This window comes from Suillus fuscotomentosus (assembly GCF_016647785.1).
Source record: "Suillus fuscotomentosus strain FC203 chromosome Unknown F5891scaffold_37, whole genome shotgun sequence".
NCBI classification, from domain to species: Eukaryota; Fungi; Basidiomycota; class Agaricomycetes; order Boletales; family Suillaceae; genus Suillus; species Suillus fuscotomentosus.
The window spans coordinates 281,591-302,029 of NW_024539549.1; the positions used below are offsets into that span (position 1 = coordinate 281,591).

The following is a 20,439-nucleotide window of genomic DNA, read 5'->3' on the forward strand; positions in this document are numbered from 1 at the left end:
ATTAGGTACTCCGATGCTCGATGGTGCGCACATTTACGATCTCTTAATGGCTTGTTTGAGTTGACCTGTGCTATTGACTCTATAACTTCTAGGAAAATTGGTTCGTTAGTAAAATGTTTGAGGAGACTTTTCACCATTTGTTCGTCTATCGTAGAGGTTAGTAGAATATCATTAATCAAACCTGTTTCCGTTTCCCAGTCCTCACTGACTGTCCAAGTACTCCCATCTCGTAGTCCTGCATCCCGCGGCTGACCCTCCCATTGCCTACTAAGGCCATCTGCTATGACGTTTAGCTTACCTGGTACGTGTCGCACATCTATTATATTGTGCGCTAAGATTCCGTCCCGCCATCGAGCATGTGCCGCATTGAGATGGTCACTTAGTAATATGTCCCTTAGAGCTTGACAATCAGTCTCAATTTCTATCGGGAAGCCCCATACGACATCTGAAAACTTGTCCAGTCTGAACTTCAACACCATGAACTCCAATATAAAAGGTTTGTACTTTTGTTCTGTGGTTGATGTCCATTTTGACGCAAACGCAATGCGTAGTAGGCGCTCTATCCATTTTCCCGATGGTTGTTGCATACGTGTCCGTTGAGACAGTACTGCCGCTAATCCTTCCTGGCAACCGTCTGATGTGACAACGAATGGTGATCTGTCGTACTTTGGTGCTTGTAGGATCGGGCATGTTACTAACGCGGCTTTCAGGTCTAGGAATGCTTTGGTATGCTCTTGCGTCCACTTGTCGTCGAGTTTGTGGCCTCTTAAGATGTGTCGATACGTATTTTTGGTATATGGATGCATTAACGGTGCTTCTTTTATTAGGTTGCGCGATGGTCCTTCTCATTTTGCGTATCCAAGCACTAAGTCCCTAAAATGACTGGTTAGTCCTAAAAATGACTCTAAGTTACGTGTGTCTGCTGGCCTTTCCCAGTTTACGATAGCAGTTAGTTTTTCTAGATCAGGTTGAATTCCTTTCGGACCTACCGTTGCTCCTGTGAAAGTTGTTTCTGACATGAAAAGTCGACATTTCGTAGGTGATAATGATAATTTCTGGTCTCTGCAACATTGAAAAATGCGCTCTAGTTTCTCAAACATGTCGTCGAATGTATCGCCTGCACTTCCTCCATTGTCTATGAAGATTTCCATGGTTGTATCGGCGATTAAGTCATGTAAATGGGTGGCTGTTACTTCGCAGAACGTGGTGGGCGCTCCAGTGAGTCCCATCGGCATGCGCTTATACCAAAAATAACCGCGTCCTTCTACATAGAAGGCCGTGTAAGGCCTGGACTCTTCTGGAACTTCGACAGCATAGAACCCGGACGCAAAATAAAATACTGACACGTACTTATGACCACTTAGCCTTAATTGTTTGGCTCGTATGTCCCCTTGTGGCATTGGCGCTATCACGGTATGTCTGTTAACTTCATTAAAGTTCTGACAGATTCTCCATTTCTGCGGCTTATCGTCTGCTACTTCTCGAGGTGCTTCTTGGACTTCACATTCCGGTAAGGTAAATGCTGGCTGCTGTCTGTGTTTCGCGTATTGTTCATTGACTTTGTATTGTAGCTCTTCCAGCGTAAGTCTGCCTTGTTCATGTGCCTTCTGCGCTAACACTGTAGTGGCGCAGCATTTGACCCGTTCCACTGGCGCTTTCTCGATTATCCCTGCTGCCAATATTTCGTCGATTCAGCCATGTAGGAACTTGGCTTGCGGTGGTGTGAGGGCTCGTTGACGAATGTGTAAGTTGAACATGGCGTTTTCTGGTATGTTCAGCCGATGTTGAGCTCCTGGGATTGGGAGGACTTCTGAAAGTGAGCACGCAAATATATCTGCATATCTTTCTACTAAGCTTTCGACTCGTTTGCGTTCTTCCTCTGTCAGTTCCTTCCCATACTGTACTGCCTTCATGACATATGCTACTCGTTTCGGGTTTGTCGGATTCGTCGTCCTCGTGAAGACTGCAGTTTCATCTTTGTCATCTGATGTGACGCAGATTGGGATGTGTGTTCCTGTAGGGATCTTCTCTTCTCTCTGTGCCGTGTCCTCTGCTTGACTTTGATTATAGATCATCTTCGACCCTCCCTCTCCTGTTATATGTACTACGTCGGTTTCGTATTCATGTATCGCCCAAAACATGTGCAGTAGCGGTTTTCCGAACAGGAATCTCCATCCTCCTCCACTTTCGAATACTTCAAACTCTCCTTGCATCTTGACTCCTATTATGACTTCACCTCTCCATACGGCTCTGGAGGGTACTATTGTGCTGTTCGCCATGCGTAATCTTTTTGTTGACGCTCCCCAACTTCCTAACCGATGTTTTATTAGCTCGAATTCTGTTGCGCACATGGCGTTGACCATGGCGCCCTCGTCGAAGAGTGCTTTGATTCATATAGTTTCTCCTTGTGCTCCCTTGAGCGAGACGTACTGCATGAACAGTTGGCATTTACGGTGGGTTTCCTCATTGTCTGTCAAGTACAATTCAACAATGTCATATTGTTCACTAGATTGAGACTGCATAGCGACATATTCTGTATGACTTGGATTCTCGACGGAGGTGTGATGCTTGTCCTTGTGTGCCTCCTCTTGGCACGCGAGGACTGATTGTTCCTTGAACTGAGGTATTGTGCGCGTTAGGGTCGTTCGGCTGTCCTCTATGCCAATGACCCTTGGCCTTTTCCCTGCTCTGCTACCTCTGGTGTGAAGACTTCTTCAAACACATAGTTAACTTGCGGAGCCATTGCTCTATTGAATGCTCCTAGCGTTCTGGTACATATCCCTCACTATATTGTTTCGTTCTTCGGCAGCTGCGCATCGGGTGGTAACTGGCACTCTGGGCTTATGTGTCCGTGCACTCTGCACCGGAAGCACTCTCCAGAGCATATTTGCGCTGTGCCCGGCGTTAGTGGGAATGGTGTGTTCTCCATGCACCTTGCTCTTTCTCCCCATCTTACTGCCCATTGTCTCCGTTGCTCGTTGTAGGCTGCTTGACCCACGTCTGAGTCTACATGCTGCGGCAGCTCGTTGATGCGAGCTCTTAAGAGGTCTTGTTCTTCTTGTGTAGGTGCATTTCGTACTGCTCTTTGTCCTGGCTGCATTTGACCGGCTGCCATGTAGCGTACTTGTCTTCTGGTGACCTGCGTTTGTTGCATGGTAGGACTTCCTGTGTTTACTCTCGTCTGCAGCATCATTGCTCCCATTGTTCTCATAGGATTATTCGTTCCAAGTGTTGCCTGCTGCATCTGTAGGCGTAGCACTTCTACTGGGTCGTTCCTCTGGCTTTCTAGACGCGCAATGCGCGCGTTTTGCGATCTTTCTACTTCTTTTCTCTCTTTCTCACGTTTAGCCTTGTCTTGCAGGATATCCACATTGACACCTGCGATTTCCGATAAGAACATATTCCAGTCGGCTGGCGCAGGTGTTGTGAGGTCTCGTAGAACTCGCGGGAGCACATCTCGGACCTGGTGTATTAGAACTGGTGCATTTGCTACGCCTGCATCTTGTACTAATGTCGTGAGCTGGTTATGGAAGTGGATGTGGGACCAGGTGGTGATTTTGGCTAATGTGAGGCGTTCTCCTACATCTTCCTCTTTCAACTGTAATGCTAATAACTCTTTCTGATATTCGAGTTGAGTTTTTCCTGCTACTGTTATTGCCGGCCACTTTGTTTCGAAGGCTGCTTTAACGTTTCTCCATGTTGCCTTATGTTGTGCGTCGAGGTTCGTCCACCAGTGGTCCGCTTGTGATCCTGCTGAGATTAATGCAGCAAATAGTGCTACTTTGACGGCTTTGTCTGCGATCTGGTTAACTAGAAAGTATGCTTCCGTGCTTCGCAGGAAGTTTTGCGCATTTTCACTTTCTTTCCCATGGAACAGTGCGGGTAATGGTACGCCCGTCATGACCTTGGCTGGTTTATTCAGTACGGGTGGGAGGGCGACGACTGGTATGTGTTTAGGAGACTGAGGGTGGAAGATTGACGTGGAGGGGTCTGGTGCTCCTGGTAAGGACTCTTCGTCATCTGCTAGCTGCTGTATGACCTCGTGTTCTGATTCCTCGTGTTCGTGTTCTAGCGCTCGTTGGTTGATTTCTGGAGTGTCTAAGGGCGATGAATCTGAGGATGGGAATGTGGTATTGGAGAGTTTGATGTAACTGGCTGTTTTCTTTATAAAGTGTCCTTTCTTGTCTCTAGGTGGTGGTTCTCGTGGGGGATTCAGTTTGACTGTGGTTGAGGGTGTTAGTGAAAGAACCGGGTTTTTATACTTGTTGAAGGCTATGCTTGGTGCATTCTCCTCGTGTTCTGACACGAGGTGCGACATTCTCTGGGCTTGGTTTGACTCTATTGCTCTGGTTCTGCTCTATGCTCTATGCTCTATGCTCGGTGCTCTGCTCTATGCTCTTGAAAATGAAAAGAAAGGGAAGAAATTGGGACACTCTCGCTCTGTTCACCAGTTGGAGTGGGCTCTGCTATATGCGTGGGCTGGACTCTACAATGAAGTGATGCCTTCTACTGCTGCCGGAACTCTACCTAATGCCCTGCCTGCACTCCAAACACCGCCAAACAACCTCTATGACCTAACCCCTCCCTAGGGGTCCCCCGCTCCACCGTTTTCGCAAATTTGCAACAATCGCTATATCTTTCATCCCAGACTCATCACGTTCTCTACCGCATAACATTCACTAAAAAGCTAAACTCTACAGTGCACCAATATCCTACAAGCGGTCCCCACACCTCTTTTGCACTCGCAAATCCCCCTCAGACTTACAGTATACATGTCCTGGCGGGGGTATCTTGCCTAAAACAGCTGTGGATATAGAAGTAGTTGTAGTTGCGAGAGCTTTGGAGGAAGGCAGAAGCTCAGAGTTTGGGGAAGAAGCTGTAGTAGGACAACTAATAGATGGGGCCATGATGGTACTGGGTGTCCTCCCCTTTGCACGCTTCCGAGTTGGTGGTGGCACAATGTCGTTCACGTGCATCGATAGACTGGTCTAGGGAACCAGCCTCAAGATACATATCTCAGCCATTAATGCATCAAGTTAAAAAATACAGATAAGTAATCTATGGAATGTAATACAAATCCAGTAAAATCAATACTGGTCAACCGTACTAGTTCAAACAAAGGTGCCTTCCAGAAATATGGCGTGCAACATCTGCATATCATGTTCGGGCATGATCAACTGTCCATCTTCCACTCCATCAGGTCTCCAGAGACATTCTCCTCGATATACATTCATTGGGTATCGGGCTTCACCTATCGTTCTGGACCAGTCGAAATCCATCAACATGAATCCAGGGCTGCAGTCCTTTTTTACCATAATATTTGTGTCCTGGATGTCTCCATGAACATAACCTCCTTGATGAAGAGACTGGAGTTCCGTAGCGAGGGCATCGTGATGAGGGTAAGGAATGGTAATTTCCTGAAGATGACAGTAATCATCCATGATCATCTCCATCACAACCATGTACCATCCACCTGGTAGCTGTTCGAAGCCCAGAAGTGCTGGAGCGAAGCCATCCGAAGCAAATCATTGATGTACTTCCTTAGAGTAGCAACGGACAAACTTGATGCAGAGCTTCTTGTCATCGGTCATCTTGACAGCGGAAAAGAGTAGTCTGGACTGATCCATTTGATTGTAGTATGTGAAATCACACGTCAACAATGTCTCCATACAAGTGAAAGAATACGGGTATGGAAACATGGGATCTTGAAATTTAGAGTCCAGAAATTCGAGGTCTTGATCGGGAGAAGGGGATGTCATGCCCTGGTAACATGCCAAGAGGGACCGAAGAGCTTTCCTGAACGCACCAATGTGCCGAGCGACCATCACACACATTTTGCTATCAGTGGGGTGATGAAAGAGAGGTAAAGCAGTCAAAATCACCTGCATGTTTGGACGAGTACTCCAAACAGCAGCTGAGAAATCGATGTGCGGACCTGTTGAAGTTGTGATCAGTGCATCGCGAGTTGTGAAATACTGCAAACCTACCAAATAGAGTGATTGTTATACAGGGGAACCTAAATGTGGGCTTGGCCTTCGTGAAAGACTCAGTAGAATGTATATAATATAGAATGGTTTGCATGTGGGGTTCGGTCACCATGGACCCTAACTCGTTCTTAACTTTGGTGATTGCGTAATGGAAACCTTTGTACTGTATGTCGCCGTCAGTGACATAGGTGGTGCCACTAATTGTCATGGCCATAATGTTGATATTGTGCACTTGGAGGACTTCATGAAATTTGTAAGCTTGTGCTTTCTCGTCCGTGAAGAAGCCAGAGATAACCACCGACAATGTCATGGCCAACTTGTTATCATCTGGTGTTGGCTCGATATTTTTGCAGTTGTCCATAAATGTGCCAAGGATTGAATGAAGTAGCGTGCAGGGTATAGTATGTGCATTCTCAGGGGGTCAATCCCAGTGAACGAACTGGTCCGGATTTTTTTGTATGCCTTCGAATTCAGAAGGTTGTCCATACCTGGGAGGAGGCTCCTGGGGAAGGTTGTAATTTCCACAAAGTTGCTTAAACAGGACTGCAGAAGGTGACAGTCACAAATGGCTGCGGTTGCCATCTGGGAGGCAGCCGTCAGCTCAGTCGCCATGTCAAAATGATATTGACCGATAACTCACAAGGAAGTCGTGGTTCGACAACGATATGCAGGTGCTTATACTGAGGACTGTCAAAAAACTTGAACATTCCATTCACAGTCAATAATACTTTCTGTGGATCTAGTTCGAGCTCATTGACAGTATGCTCTAAGGAGTCGTTGACAGGCAGGTCGACCTTCCAAAGTATCAGATCATCAACATCTGATTGTAGGTATCACTGTATCAAATCACTCACCTTCCATAGCTGGAGAACATCTGCATCCAGGTCGCAAAATGCAGTTTTCTTTTTCTTGATCAACTCTTGCAAGTTATTAACAGTGTCCATCAATGCAATCTTGACCGTGAATATGTTCTCACAGTGGTCGCCTAATACTAGGCAGTTGAGATTGATCAACGAGTGGCCGGCTGAGTGAGAAACAACTTGATCACACTGCAATCAGTATGGATGAAAGAGAGGCAATATTGACAGACAACTCACCAGCAGGTAATGGCTGGACAAGAATATGCAGGTGCTTGGGCTGAGGAGGACTGTCAAAAACCTCATACATTGCATCCACAGCTGATAATAGTTGCTGCTGGTCTAGCTTGATATTGTTGACATTATGCTTGAGGGTGTTGTCGACAAGCAGGTCGACCTTCCAAAGTATCAGACTGTCAGCATCTGATTGTAGGTATCACTGTATCAAATCACTCACCTTCCATAGCTGGAGAGCATCTGCATCCAGGTCGCGAAATGCAGTTTTCTTTTCCTTGATCAACTCTTTCAGGTCACTGACGGTCTTCGTTGACACAATCTTGACCTTGAATATCTGCCTGGGGTGTTCGCCCAGTAGTAAGCAGAGGAGGCTGAATGTTTTGGTCCTCACTGGCGGCATTGGGAACAAGAGTAGGTGGCGGGGTGGTTGTGAGTGTGATGAGTTCAATATATGGAGGTGGGCAATCTGACTTTGAAATGGCCGGTCTGGCGTGAACTTATCCGTGATCACCAAGGCCTTCAGATGAGATGAAATTTGTGTTGAGGATGCCGATCTGATGTTGGGTTGAACTTGTTACTTACTTAATCATCACATACTACAGTGACCTATCTCCGTATAATACAAGGGAATGGATGTGCATAATATCCCATATGATATGGGCCAGCGGACCATGGGCCCATGATAACAATATTCTCAACTATGACGGATGGGCCGGGAGGCAAATTATTCCCGATGGAGGCGGGTGGGCCCATGCAGGGAATATATAGAGTAGATGAGTGGGCCGATGTAAATGAATATTAGGTAGACGGGTGGGCCAAGGTAGCTGGATATTATGCAGATGGGTGTATTAAGGTAGATGTGTATGAGATAGATGGGTAGGTACTTGTTATCACATTCACGGGTGGGCCCAGACACATATTAAATTAGATGGGTGGGCCGAGGGTATTATAAAATATTGTATTATACGGGTGGGCCCAGACGCATATTAATTAGACCGGTGGGCCGAGGGTGTTGTATGGGATGTTGTATTAGACCGGTGGGCCGAGGGTGGTATACAATATAGATGGGTGGGCCCATGTGTATCATAATTGTAGACATGATGGAGCTGAGGTAGTTGTACATCAACCAAATCAGAGGAGGTAATAAATCAAAGTTACCAAGTTCCCGGAGCATCAGGTGATCTCCTGACATGGCAGTGCGAAGCTTGTGTTGCCCAACGAGACGCCAAGTTCCGGCCACCAGAATTTGAGTCAACTGTACTGAGTTCCGAGTTCCGGGACCCGGAACTCACCACATAAGTTGGTTAATACTTTTTGATGGTGCACAGGTTGTCTTGCAGAATGTGGAATCCAGGGTGTGAAGCTTGTGTTGCCCTATGAGAAGCCAAGTTCCGACCACCAGAATTGGAGTCAACTGTACCGAGTTCCAGGACCCGGAACTCAACACATAATTTAGTTAATACTTTCCGTGTTAAATGGCCAACCGAAGTTGAGATTTTTCTGAAGAGAGCAGCAGGTGCTCTCTTGACATGGCCTCTGATGGTGCTTAGGTTGTCTTGCAGAATGTGGAATCCGCGGTGCGAAGCTTGTGTTGCCCTACGAGAAGCCAAGTTCCGACCACCAAAATGTGAGTCAACCGTACTCAGAGGAGGTAATAAATCAAAGTTACCGAGTTCCCGGAGCAGCAGGTGATCTCCTGACATGGCTGTGCGAAGCTTGTGTTGCCCTATGAGACTCCAAATTCCGACCACCCAAATATGGGTCAACCGTACCGACCTCTGAGTTCCGGGACCCGGGAGTCGACAAATGAATATCTGATGACCAGCGAGTCAACCTTACTCAGAGGAGGTAATAAATCACAGTTACCGAGTTCCCGGAGCAGCAGGTGATCTCCTGATATGGCAGTACGAAGCTTGTGTTGCCCTACGAGACGCCAAATTCCAACCACCGAAATATGGGTCAACCGTACCGACTTCCGAGTACCGGGACCCGGGAGTCGACAAATGAATATCTGATGACCAGCACACTTCCAATCAGGTAGTATTTCATTGAGCAATGGATAATAATACATCTTTGACAGCAGCCAAAATTATCCATGGCTCCCTTATCTGATCCTCTCTATCTCCACCCCCTATAACACCAAAGTCCGGACATCCAGCATTCAGTGTCTGATTTCCCAAGATTAACATCCAGCATGAACGGTTCTTCCCCTTCCCCTCCTGATAGCATAAACATCTGGTGCACTTGGGCCCTGACTGTGACTTATGAAGCAGGGGAATATACTGAACAGAAATTCAAGGCAGAGAAGACTGGAGGAGGCCCAGTCATACCTTCCCCCAACCTAGACACTGATCTGGTGATGGCGTGCGATCGCTTGGCTGATGTACTCATAAAGGCATCTAAAAATCCCAGTGGGTCTTCCTGCAGATTCGGAAAATTCTATTTATCATTCAAATTCCTGCATGACAGTTCAGATGCAGATGGATATTGCAAGATATAGCAAATTGATCTCCCCGAAGGACACCGGGCATAATGAACATAAAGAGGCGAGGTTGCTTGAGAGGTGTCCTCCTGGCCATGAAGGCAAAAGGTTGGTCGATGAACCTGCAATAATTCTTGATGCATCCGGTGCCATCATTGCATGGTATCTCCCAGACGCCCTGACAGACACCACCCAGGTGTGTAATATACATTGTTACTCGATGGATATCGAATATTAATGGAACCTACAGAAGGAAATCAGGGAGGCCACCTATTTGCTCTCTCCAAGCCTCGAAAAAAGTGTAAGGGCTGATGGCAATTGGCGAACTAATCAAAGGTTGTTCAACTGGGGCTCGGAAGATGTTGGAGCAACTCCCGGATGCATCAATCTATCTCCGGCATGGTTTCAACAGGGACACGAGGTAGGATCTGATGAGATGGTGATTCCGGCAGTCATACTTACCAATCCCAAAGAATGTGTCCGATCCGGAGGTATCTGCATCATTGAAGGGACCTTCCTGCGAGAATATCCTCAAAGCCATTGCAAGGCCAGCAGCCATTGCGTCCGCGGCACTCAGAGTCATGCATCCTGAGCAGTACTGGGCAGGGTTGAGAACCTTGTCAAACCTTGGAAATATAGCAGTAAGCAAGGATCTGCCACAGATGCCGGAGGCCCTGCAGTACTGGGCATCCGTGTTTAACACCCTCTCCATCATTTCCAATCGGGAAACCCCCCATCATCGAGACCACATGTCCATTGCTGAATGCTTCGACATTCTCACCACCATGGGGGACTATTCTAATGCTCAGATGACAATGCCAAACCTTCAGCTGGAGTTCAAGTACAATTCCGGCTGTATGATTGCATTTTCTGGAAAGATTGTGAGACATGGAGTGTATGATGTGGAAGGGGATCGGATTGCTTGGGCATGGTATATGAGGGATGCTGTTCATATTTATGCTGGTGTTCCATCATGTGGATGGGCTAGTGTGGATGGTGCATACAGCGTGTGAAAGATCAAACAAAGAGCAAGCATTGTGACCTATATACATTCCAACAAATGAATACCATGTACCAATTGTGATCCGGACCTCAATACTCAATTTTGAGCATTTCCCAAGTGATATGTGGGACTAAATAATTTGGATGCAAGCCTTGGTATTCGATAATTGGAACTCGGGACTTGACATATGGGAGTCCTGAGTGCCGGGGTACTTAGTCCCGACACCCGGACCTCAGCACGTGATATTTGAGACTGGGGGAAGATGTATAAATACGCTCGAATTAACATTTGTTATTGCCATACACATTTAACAAAACCCTGAACCCCGACATTGTGGACTCCGGACTCGACACTGTTCTGAATACCGAGTTCCGGACGCCCAGGTCCTGAGTCCCAAATTTTGGAGGTCGGGGTTCGGAGACCCGGAGCTCGGCAACTGTGTTGGGTGTCAGGGTATCCAGACCATTGGAGATAGCATGTGTCAGTATTTTGCGTTTCATGGTTTATGTTGGGTGAATATGGAATCGGGGATCAGGGACTCGGTATTCAGAACAGTGTCAAGTCCTAGGTCACGAGCTCCGAGTCCCGAGTGCCGAACCCCGAGTCCCGAGTCCCGAATTTTGGAGGTCGGGGTTCGGTGACCCGGAGCTCGGCAACTGTGTTGGGTGTCAGGGTACTCGGAGCATTGGAGATAGCATTTGTCAGTATTTTAAGTTTCATGGTTTATGTTTCGTGATTATGGAATCAGGTGTCAGGGACTCGGTATTCAGAACAGTGTTGAGTCCCAGGTCATGAGCTCCGAGTCCCAAGTCCCGAGTCCCGAAACCCACACCCAGCAGTTGCCGAGCTCCGGGTCGCCGAACCCCGACCTCCGAAAGTTGGGACTCGGGACTCGGGGTTCGGCACTCGGGACTCGGAGCTCGTGACCTGGGACTTGACACTGTTCTGAATACCGAGTCCCTGATCCCCGATTCCATATTCACCCAACATAAACCATGAAACGCAAAATACTGACACATGCTATCTCCAATGGTCTGGATACCCTGACACCCAACACAGTTGCCGAGCTCCGGGTCTCCGAGCCCCGACCTCTGAAATTCGGGACTCGGGACCTGGGCGTCCGGGACTCGAATGTGAGATTTTTGAATGCATAGAATATGTTACATCTTGTATACAATGAAGAGTGAATGGGACTACACTCCTTTGCCTTTCCTCAATTTCTCTAACATGTCAGTGTACATCTTCACCTCTCCCATCTTAGCTTCGATGCCCTGATCTTGCTCCTCCAGCAATGCTTCCATGCGTTCTTTGATGAATCTCAGTCCCATGAGTGGTGGAGTCGAAGTGTTTTTCAACTTCTCTGGAAGTACCAAAGCATCATCCTCAACATTAAGCTGAAACAGATAAGTCATCAATCAAGGTAATTCAGCTGACATCTTACCGCCCAATACTGGTAGTGAGAGATGCAGGAAGCCATTATTTCATCCCACTGCCATGGTTGATCAGGGATTGTGGTGTTTCCCATCCACCATGGACATGTATATGCGAACACAATCCGGGACGGATGTCCTGCAATTGGCTCATCATGAAATGAAAGGAGGTGGAATGAAAAGACATCGTCCGGAACCGTGTTCCAGGTCAGCATGGGATACAACTTAAGGATATAAGCGACAGGGACCGGAAGAACCAACACGATATTCTGTGAAGCGGAGTACTGCAGGAGTGGTGTGACAAATGTCTGCTCAAATTCTTAGCATTGACCAACAAAGTCATCAGGGCAGTGGTAATATACATTCATCTCCCATTGCAGCCCGCTTTAAAATACTTGATCCGGTCAGCAGATAGACCATTGTTGGCAGCTTCCGTCTGATATTGAGAGATGATTGCACGGATGTGCGATCCAGCCATTGCCAATGTGCAGGAAATAGTTGCAAGGCTCAGCTTCAGAGGTCGGTAATGGCTTCCGGGATTCAGAGTGCCAGAAGTGGATGCATGAGATGCAGACATGGCTAATACAGGACTATGGCGCTTGCAATACAAGTGAAAGATGGTGAAGATGTGAAGATAAGAATCACTGATGGATGGATACGAAATTCAAACTCCGACATGGGCTGACCCGGACAATTCCCGGGCATCAATTATGTATGTGGAAAAAGGGACTTCATGAGAAAACAATGTTCATTCATCTCCAGCCTCTATCAACACGTTTTGTAGGTCTTGAAAAGCTGCCTGCGCATCCTGTGCCAGCAATGAATACATGTGGGATTGCCTTCCGGCGTAGCATCCGTGACCCGGAAGTCGTTTCTCCAATGATTCCTGCATGTGCTCGCCCCATATGGTTGTTTTCCACAAAAAGAACTTACATGTCCAATCCATCTCCAATGTGACCAATAGCATTTCTTCCCTCCATCGATCCCGTAGTGCCTTTGCCCTCAGCCAATGGACTCGGTAAACTTGGCATGGGTCCAGTCAGGTAACCGCGGGATATGACATGCAAGCGGGAACTCACATTCTTCATTCCACGATTGATCAGGACCCCCGAGGTCGACTTCAACAGACCAAAACCAAGCCAAAGATTCATTTCGTTGACCTCGGGCATTTGGGTCGCCCACTGCAGTGCTGATTTTGAGTTGCTCGCGAAGCAGGGGTTTGTATTTCTGAAGCTAGTCTTGCCCCGGCTCAAGTTTCATCATTTGCTTCCTTGTCTTTGTATATATGCTGGCATGGAGGGAGACTGCCTGCTGCACCGACATCACCTGGGACCAAGCTCGAGTTTTCAGGGCCTGGGAATTGGCCTGCCTAACGGTTGTTCGGAACAGGATGGCCTTGTTGCAAAGGTAAATGCGGAGATTGTGAAGGGCATCATTGGCCTGCCCTTCACGAAGCGACATCTCCAGGGGAATCAGATCCTCTGCCATGCATCGTCTGCATCTATCAACCCCCAGGTTTGATGGCAATGGGATTACAGTTAGCTTGGGAGAGTTTGTCCATGTGTGAGATGTCTCTGTGAAATCCGCCGGGTCATCATCGAGATCATCTAGAATGTCTACGTCCAAGTCTTCAGGTTCATCATCTGCATCAAATCCCTCCCCGAGATGTGTTAGAGCAGACCGAGCAAATCCATCTATCTGGCCTTGGAGCCGATCTCTTTGACGGGTGATGTCTAATCTCTGTGTCTTGGTGGATCTTCTTCTGATCCTTCGGACCTCGATGAGCAATGCAATCTGAGCCTCTTCAATTGCTAACCCTGTTGATATCCATGTCGCCACAGATCTGTGAGAGGGTGCTGCATTGCGGGCGTTACCCTCCTCTAACAATCTAAGCTCGATCTCCTTTTTGCTAGGTGCTGAGTGCAATATTAATTCAGACCTCGACGGAGACAATGGAACTCAATGTACCCTTTTTAATATTGATCTCATATTCATCCATGGCTGAAGGATCATTCAATCTGCTTGACTGAGCTATCCTCTCCCTGGCTAACCATTCTGTCTTCAAATGTAAGGGTGCTGCTTCATCGAGTCTGTCGAATGCCTTTCCACTTTCTAAGATACCATTCCTAGCCAGTTTGTATTTCCGGCATAGAGTCCTTTTCATGCAAATCATCTTGCAGAAATTGGAGTCATTCATCTGATAATCAAGGCATTCCTTTCGGTGGGGAGATGACATTCCCCGAGCAGCAGGGGAGATCAAATTGAGCCGTGCCCATAGCGTCTCCATGATCTCTCCATCGATCCGACCAATGCCTTCAATAAAGTTAGAAGCATATCAGACATAGCAGCTGTCCTGATGGCCATGAACGTGCCATAACCCAATTCCGGGAATGATGGTTAGTTGTGGTGCCATTTCTAGAAATCAACTTCGATCCACCCGAACCTGAAAGTGTTTGTTGTATTGACAATTAATATCATAGAAGGTGACAGCCCTGGTGATGCCTTCCATGTTGTGCTGGGAAGCCTCGCAAAGGGCATAGTCCATGTTCATTTGTCTGCAAGTGACCCATGGTTAACTTGTGAATGGGGAATGGTGGATGTGGCTTGCCTTTCGCCTTTCTGAAAATCCACCATGGAGTGAGGGACAAAGCAACTGTGTCTGGCACAGGCAACTCCCCCGATACCGGTGGACTCCAGCTTGTGCCAAGCAGCATTAGCTTGATTTACTGCCCGGTGATTGTTGCAGCTTGATTTTTCCACTGTGTCAGCAGCCTCTGCCAGATGCATTTTATACCTGTCCTTTCCTACCATGAATCCAAGCCCATCGGACAGCCAAACTTCATCGAATGGCTTAATGGGATGCAGATGTTCGGCTTTGAAATTTCCGTCCATCACAAATGACCAGGTGTATTTCCAGCTTGGATCCCTAGTATTATTATGGAGGCCACATAGGTTGAGAATAGGACTCACTCATCAAGAGATTCATCCTCTGACAACAGCACATTAATCCCAGGCTGAGGACATGCTGGGCAAAATAATGCAAGTTCTCCTGTGCTCAGGTTATCAGAACAATGGCCAAAGCCATGCCATTTCATTGTCTTCAACTGCCTCCACTATCGAGCAACCCTCATGAGCTCTCTGTATCGGTCCTTGCAATGTGCTTTGTCAATATGATGTCCAGTAGATCATGAGGGTAAGGCATTACCGGAACAAGGTGTGGAAACATGCTGGAGGTCATTCGCCGGAGCTTGCTGTAATAGTTCATCGCCGAGGTGCCGCATTCAAGGCTGTCCAGTAGAAAATCATTGAGCACTCTGAAGGTGAACACAGTCTTTGGCCTGTTACAAGATGCAGGGAAAAATCCATGTCGAAACATTTGAATGTCTGGACTCATGGCATTCAGACATTCACAGCATCGAACCTCCAGGCGATGAACTCCGGACTTGTCCACGATGACCATGGTGTTTTCCTTTGGCTGGAACTCGGGTCCGGACACAAATGGCAGATCTTCAGGCTCGAGCAGGTCTTCGGGTTCATCTTCTTCAAACAAATTCCACCAATCGGTGACCGCCGGACATTGTTTGCCATCATGGCCAAGGTATATAATTGACTGATCCAGTGGAAAGGATTGCTACGATGTTGACTCCTGCAACAGCCCGTGCAATAAAATGGCTCACCAAGACAATCTTGACATTTGTACACCCCATCCTGTTGGCAGATGATGCATCTCCTGTCTTCGGGTGGAGCTTCTCGATCGAGGAGGTGATGTAGATATGATTCCTGCCTTGGCAGCCATTGCCTGAGGTAGTCATTTTGACTCTGTATTTTGAATGCTTAGCCATAGTTTGGATGACACTCCAACATTGTACATGAACTTGCCATGGTTTTTGGGAGTTGCAAAGGCTCAAATGAGCCTTGGTCCTGCTCGTAAGTATTGTCAGGAAAGTCTTCCCAAGGAGGTGGTGCCTCAACAGGCTGAATTGTTGGTGATTCCGGGGGAGAGTTAGGCATGGACCTGTAGGCATGTCGCCTCGTGCTTGCAAGTGGGACCTTGACCCAAGTCTTCCTACCTTTGCTGCCCCTTGCTTCCACCCTGTGAGATTTTTGCACTGGGGTGCATCTACCTATCTTCATCTTGTTTATTAATGTTGCAAGCAAGGCATCAGCTCAGGTGTAATGAATTGTTATTGCAATATGATGCGGTGCAGTCCTGTTGGCTTATTACAAATTCATTTCCATTAATGGCTCAGGGTCCAATATGGGCCGATTAACCTATCATTAGGCTTTGCTCAAAGTTCAACTTCGCACAATTCATTAATACTTTCACCTTGAAAATCCTTAGCCATTTCTGCATTCTGATTCACTATGGCAAGAACAGGTCATTCCACCAACATGACTTCCGGAAGACACAGGATGCGTCAACCACAGTCTCAGAAGCTCACGGACAAGGAGATTTTGGAGTTGAAGAACTACCTTCCTGAGTGGACTGCTGCCAAAAGGAGTGAGAAGCGAGCGATTTTCACTACCATAGCAAGGGCGGCCAGGTTGTTTGCTCCGAAGTTGGACCAAAAACAATGGAAAAAGAGGAAGCAGGTGAGGCTTCTTTGTTGTGTTGAAAAACTAAATTTTTAACGTCACATTCTTTCATCAACTCTTAGGTGTACAAGACTTGGTTGTTCAACAACAAGAAAAAGAAGGAAAGGAAGGACATGATCAAGTATGGGAGGAAATGGACGCCCAGGATGGTGGTCTACCAGCAAAAATGCGAAGAGGTGCTGAAGAGGATTGAGGACGAGTCCGGGGTAAAGCCAGGAGATCCTGGTATGTTCAAACATTATCAGGCGGCGGTGAAGAGAGTCATGGCTGAATTGGATGACGACGAGTTGGAGAAGGCTAAAGAAACAGCTGAAGAGTGGTCCAACAACTGTCCGCCTCTGGAGATACAAGCACAAGTCGCTCGTAAGAAGGGTCCGGCATATATGGAGCACTTTTCGAACGAGATGTGGAGGCAATGTGGGATGAGAGTGTTTGTGATGTCGGCTTGGAAGAATGAAAAGGGCAAGGTGCTGTTCGGGATGTGAGTACATTTATCCATCGACGGAGATTTTTCGTCTCAAAATATTCATGCAGGCATGATGATAATGAGGCCTTAGGAGATGGGGACAGCTTCATGAAGACGAAGGACTGGGAGGACATTGAGCCAGTGTGGCAGGAGTACGCGCAGGAACAGTTCGGTGAGTGTGTGAACCATGTATACCAGATTGAACATATTGAGCATCACAATGATAGGCGCCGGGGCACGGGATGGAGGACGTCAGGTCAAGGGAGGTCGAAAACGAATTCGAAAACCAGCCTTCGAACTCGAAATGGACGGGGAGGGTATGCCACTCCTTCCGGACATCACCGACACCAAACTTGAGGAGAAGAAGGCCATAGTAAGGGCCTTTCTAACATCGCACTATTGTGAGTTTGTCGTCGCATCACCTGACAAATTGTTCAATGCATGGACAAAGGGATATGCTCCGGGAAGGACAAGGCGGTTGTGCCATGGAGTGCCATTGTACAAAGTCAGGATGACTTCGTGGCCCGGACGTATCTTCCGGCGGATGTTGACTTGAAGGAACCTTCGAAGCTGCAAATTTGGGACACCACTACCTTGCTCCAGTTTTGGCTCGCTCGGCAAGAAACAGGTGAAAGGCCCACATTTCTGTTCAAAGCATGGAAGAACAAAGATGAGGACATGGTACCATCTGTCATATCTGGCAACTCGCCCTCTCCTCAGACTCGTATAGTGAGAAGGCAACAGAGGGTTACCATCCGAAGGCCTCGGGAGTCATCGACAGAAGCTGAGAGTGATAAGGAGAGTGCCACTCATCATACAGAGCATAATGTGGATGATGACCTGGCTGATGGGAGACCTCCGCTGAAGAAGCCCAGGACGGGAGGTCCTACACCCAGAGGGCCGGCAGTCCCACGTTCAATTCCAAAGCCTCACCCGGCCAAGCCGGCCAAAAAAGGTGCATTACTGACATCACGATTGGGAGACCTCCTCGCTGGGTTAACTGACAATGCGACGGGTGAGGTTAGAGATGATGTCGAAATGGAAGAGAGTATCACACCGCCGGCACAGAAAAGGAGGAGGGGCACTTGAGTCACTGTTGAACCATCCACGAGGACGACCCGGAGTAAGTTGCAAATGCCAGTAGACAGTACACCTAGAGTAACCAGAGCACGGGGACGCACTTAATGTACATATATCTTCCTGCCCTCATGTGTAATGTCATAAGTGCTATTATGTATATGTCAAAGTACTAACAAACAAATTGTAATTGCCAAATGCCAAATCTCGAGTACCAAGGCCCGAGTACTGAACCCTGAATACCGAAGCCCGAACGCCGGTCACCGAGTACCGAGCCCCGAGGCCTGAGTTCCGAGCCCCGAGTTCCGAGCCCTGAGTACCAAGCACCGACTACCAAGCCCTGACTGCCGAGCCCCAACTACCGAGCCCCAAGTACCGAGCCCCAAGTACCGAGCACAGAAAACCTGGCAGCGAGTACTGGGTAGGTAGAATATACAAGTACCAAGGACTACCTACTGAGTAGTACTGCAATGTGTCTACTATCAGACATTGATCAATATTTACATGTTACTTGAGTCCTCAAAGGCCTCAATGAGGGTATCCAATACCTTCAGCATTTCGGAGGTTGACTCCCTTACCCTTTGCATCCTCCGGAGGTCCGCATCTGCTTTCCGCAGCTTGTCGCATGTTTCAGCCCATGCCATCCTGAATGGTCTGTCAGCCTCAAGAATTTGGGCTACTGTAGGGGCAGGAAGATTTCCATGACGCTGTTCATAATCTCCCAGGCGATCTACAATTGATTGAACTTGCAGGATATTAGCAGAGATAAATAATCAACTGTTGTATACTTACTTTCAGCTTGATCATAAGATCCGATTGGCATGAACTCCTGAACCATGGCATGCAGGGCTTCATTGTTGAGTTCCGGCTCAGGCGATTGATGTTCGGGAGTTTCTGACATAGCTTAGGAGATAGCATGAGTAAAGCACATGAAATGATATGAATATACCTACAAGGTATGGGTGCACCTGGTACACCCAGAGTGGCCGGATCGGGCTCTGGAGTTGATTCATTCACTGGGGAAATGCCATGAAAGGTGACCATGGGATTGAAAGAGTAATCTCACCAGCCATAGGAAAATCAGGTATAACCGGAGCATCATCAGACGAAATCAAGGTATCCTCCGGACCAAGATACAAGTCTGGGTCATCGTACAGGGCCAGTCCATCTGCCAGAGCCGGAGATGATGGATCTGGAGATATGTGATGAATTTGCACATGTAAAATATGTACATTTGAATTGGAAAACATACCGGGAATTACATTCAACACATCCAAACCACCGGACGATCCAGAATCAGAGTCTAACTCATCATCCGGCCCAAGGTATATATCATCTAATGGATCTGAACCATGTCAGATCAATTGACTGAAATCAGAAAAAACAAAACATACCAAGGGACATCCGGGACTGGGAGGACTCATCCACATCCATTGAAGTAAATTCAGTGACTGGAGGGTCATGAAATCTGACCCCAGGTTGAGAGCTCATGATATCTGATGAGCTGATGCACTGATGAACTGATTGATAACTGATAACGTCGAAGTTCAACACATGGCCGGCGATTGCCGAAAGTTGAACGATGGCCAAACAAACACAAACAATCAACGAATTTTCAACATTGTCCTTCAATTGTATTGTTTCTTTGAAACTTCATTCTATTGATAACAGATTTCACCCTGCTTTCAACATTCTCACATCTGTCAACTCCATCCAAATGTCTACTCAAGTTCAATCTTCATTGGCCAACCTCAAGGCATCCACTGCTCAACTTGTGGGCATCATTGCCGGCGCCCGGCACATCCCGGCCGGCTCTGTAGACGTCCACCTTGTTCTAACAAAGCAGGTCACCACTCTTTTGGTATGTTGAACTTATTAAATTAGTGTAACATTAATGTTTGTAATGTCCGGGTAGGCTGACATCATCCGGGCCCATGAGAAAGGGGAGTACATCCCTGGAATTGTGGCGTCCTGCTCTAAGGAGCTGATGAGGGTGCATTCCATGACTCCTCGGGCATTGCCCAACTGGCACAGCATTGGCCACGATGACCCCCGGGTGGCTAGACACGCCTGGCGCAAGCAAGTCCGTGCCTGGGAGGCATTGGGTGACAATTCCTGTGATCTCCCTATTGTCCCTAACGTTTCCACTGGCCCACTCACTCTCAACCTTCCGTCTCCACCTGTCCCTTCACCTGCACTTGTCCCTTCCCCCACCCCCGTCATTCCCTCACCTCCGGTCGTCGCCGGACCTTCTGGCAAGACGACCCCCGAGGTCCGGGACAAAGGAAAAGGTAAGACCACCTC

At 47.6% G+C, this 20,439-nt stretch overlaps 4 protein-coding genes across 4 annotated transcripts; all 4 read right to left on the bottom strand.

Annotated features, from left to right (window-relative positions):
* Positions 1-1,691: 1,691 nt before the first annotated feature.
* On the bottom strand, positions 1,692-4,907 carry F5891DRAFT_1190509 (uncharacterized protein; the record flags this gene model as incomplete). Its single annotated transcript, XM_041367312.1, has 4 exons — positions 1,692-2,383; positions 2,453-2,618; positions 2,957-4,221; positions 4,766-4,907. 4 exons carry the CDS (start codon positions 4,905-4,907, stop codon positions 1,692-1,694), a joined length of 2,265 nt encoding a protein of 754 aa, XP_041224296.1.
* A 204-nt stretch (positions 4,908-5,111) lies between these two features.
* Positions 5,112-6,348, bottom strand: F5891DRAFT_1129342 (uncharacterized protein; the record flags this gene model as incomplete). The annotated part of the gene is made up of 3 exons (XM_041364384.1): positions 5,112-5,480; positions 5,538-5,935; positions 5,988-6,348. The coding sequence occupies 3 exons, from the start codon at positions 6,346-6,348 to the stop codon at positions 5,112-5,114; spliced, it is 1,128 nt and encodes a 375-aa protein (XP_041224297.1).
* Positions 6,349-6,546: 198 nt separating this feature from the next.
* F5891DRAFT_1190511 (uncharacterized protein) lies at positions 6,547-7,481 on the bottom strand (the record flags this gene model as incomplete). Its single annotated transcript, XM_041367313.1, has 5 exons — positions 6,547-6,569; positions 6,628-6,781; positions 6,842-7,011; positions 7,085-7,241; positions 7,302-7,481. 5 exons carry the CDS (start codon positions 7,479-7,481, stop codon positions 6,547-6,549), a joined length of 684 nt encoding a protein of 227 aa, XP_041224298.1.
* Positions 7,482-12,744: 5,263 nt separating this feature from the next.
* On the bottom strand, positions 12,745-13,023 carry F5891DRAFT_955070 (uncharacterized protein; the record flags this gene model as incomplete). Its single annotated transcript, XM_041375296.1, has 1 exon — positions 12,745-13,023. A coding segment is annotated over one exon (279 nt), but the record flags the coding sequence as incomplete, so codon positions are not given.
* Between the last annotated feature and the right edge of the window lie 7,416 nt (positions 13,024-20,439).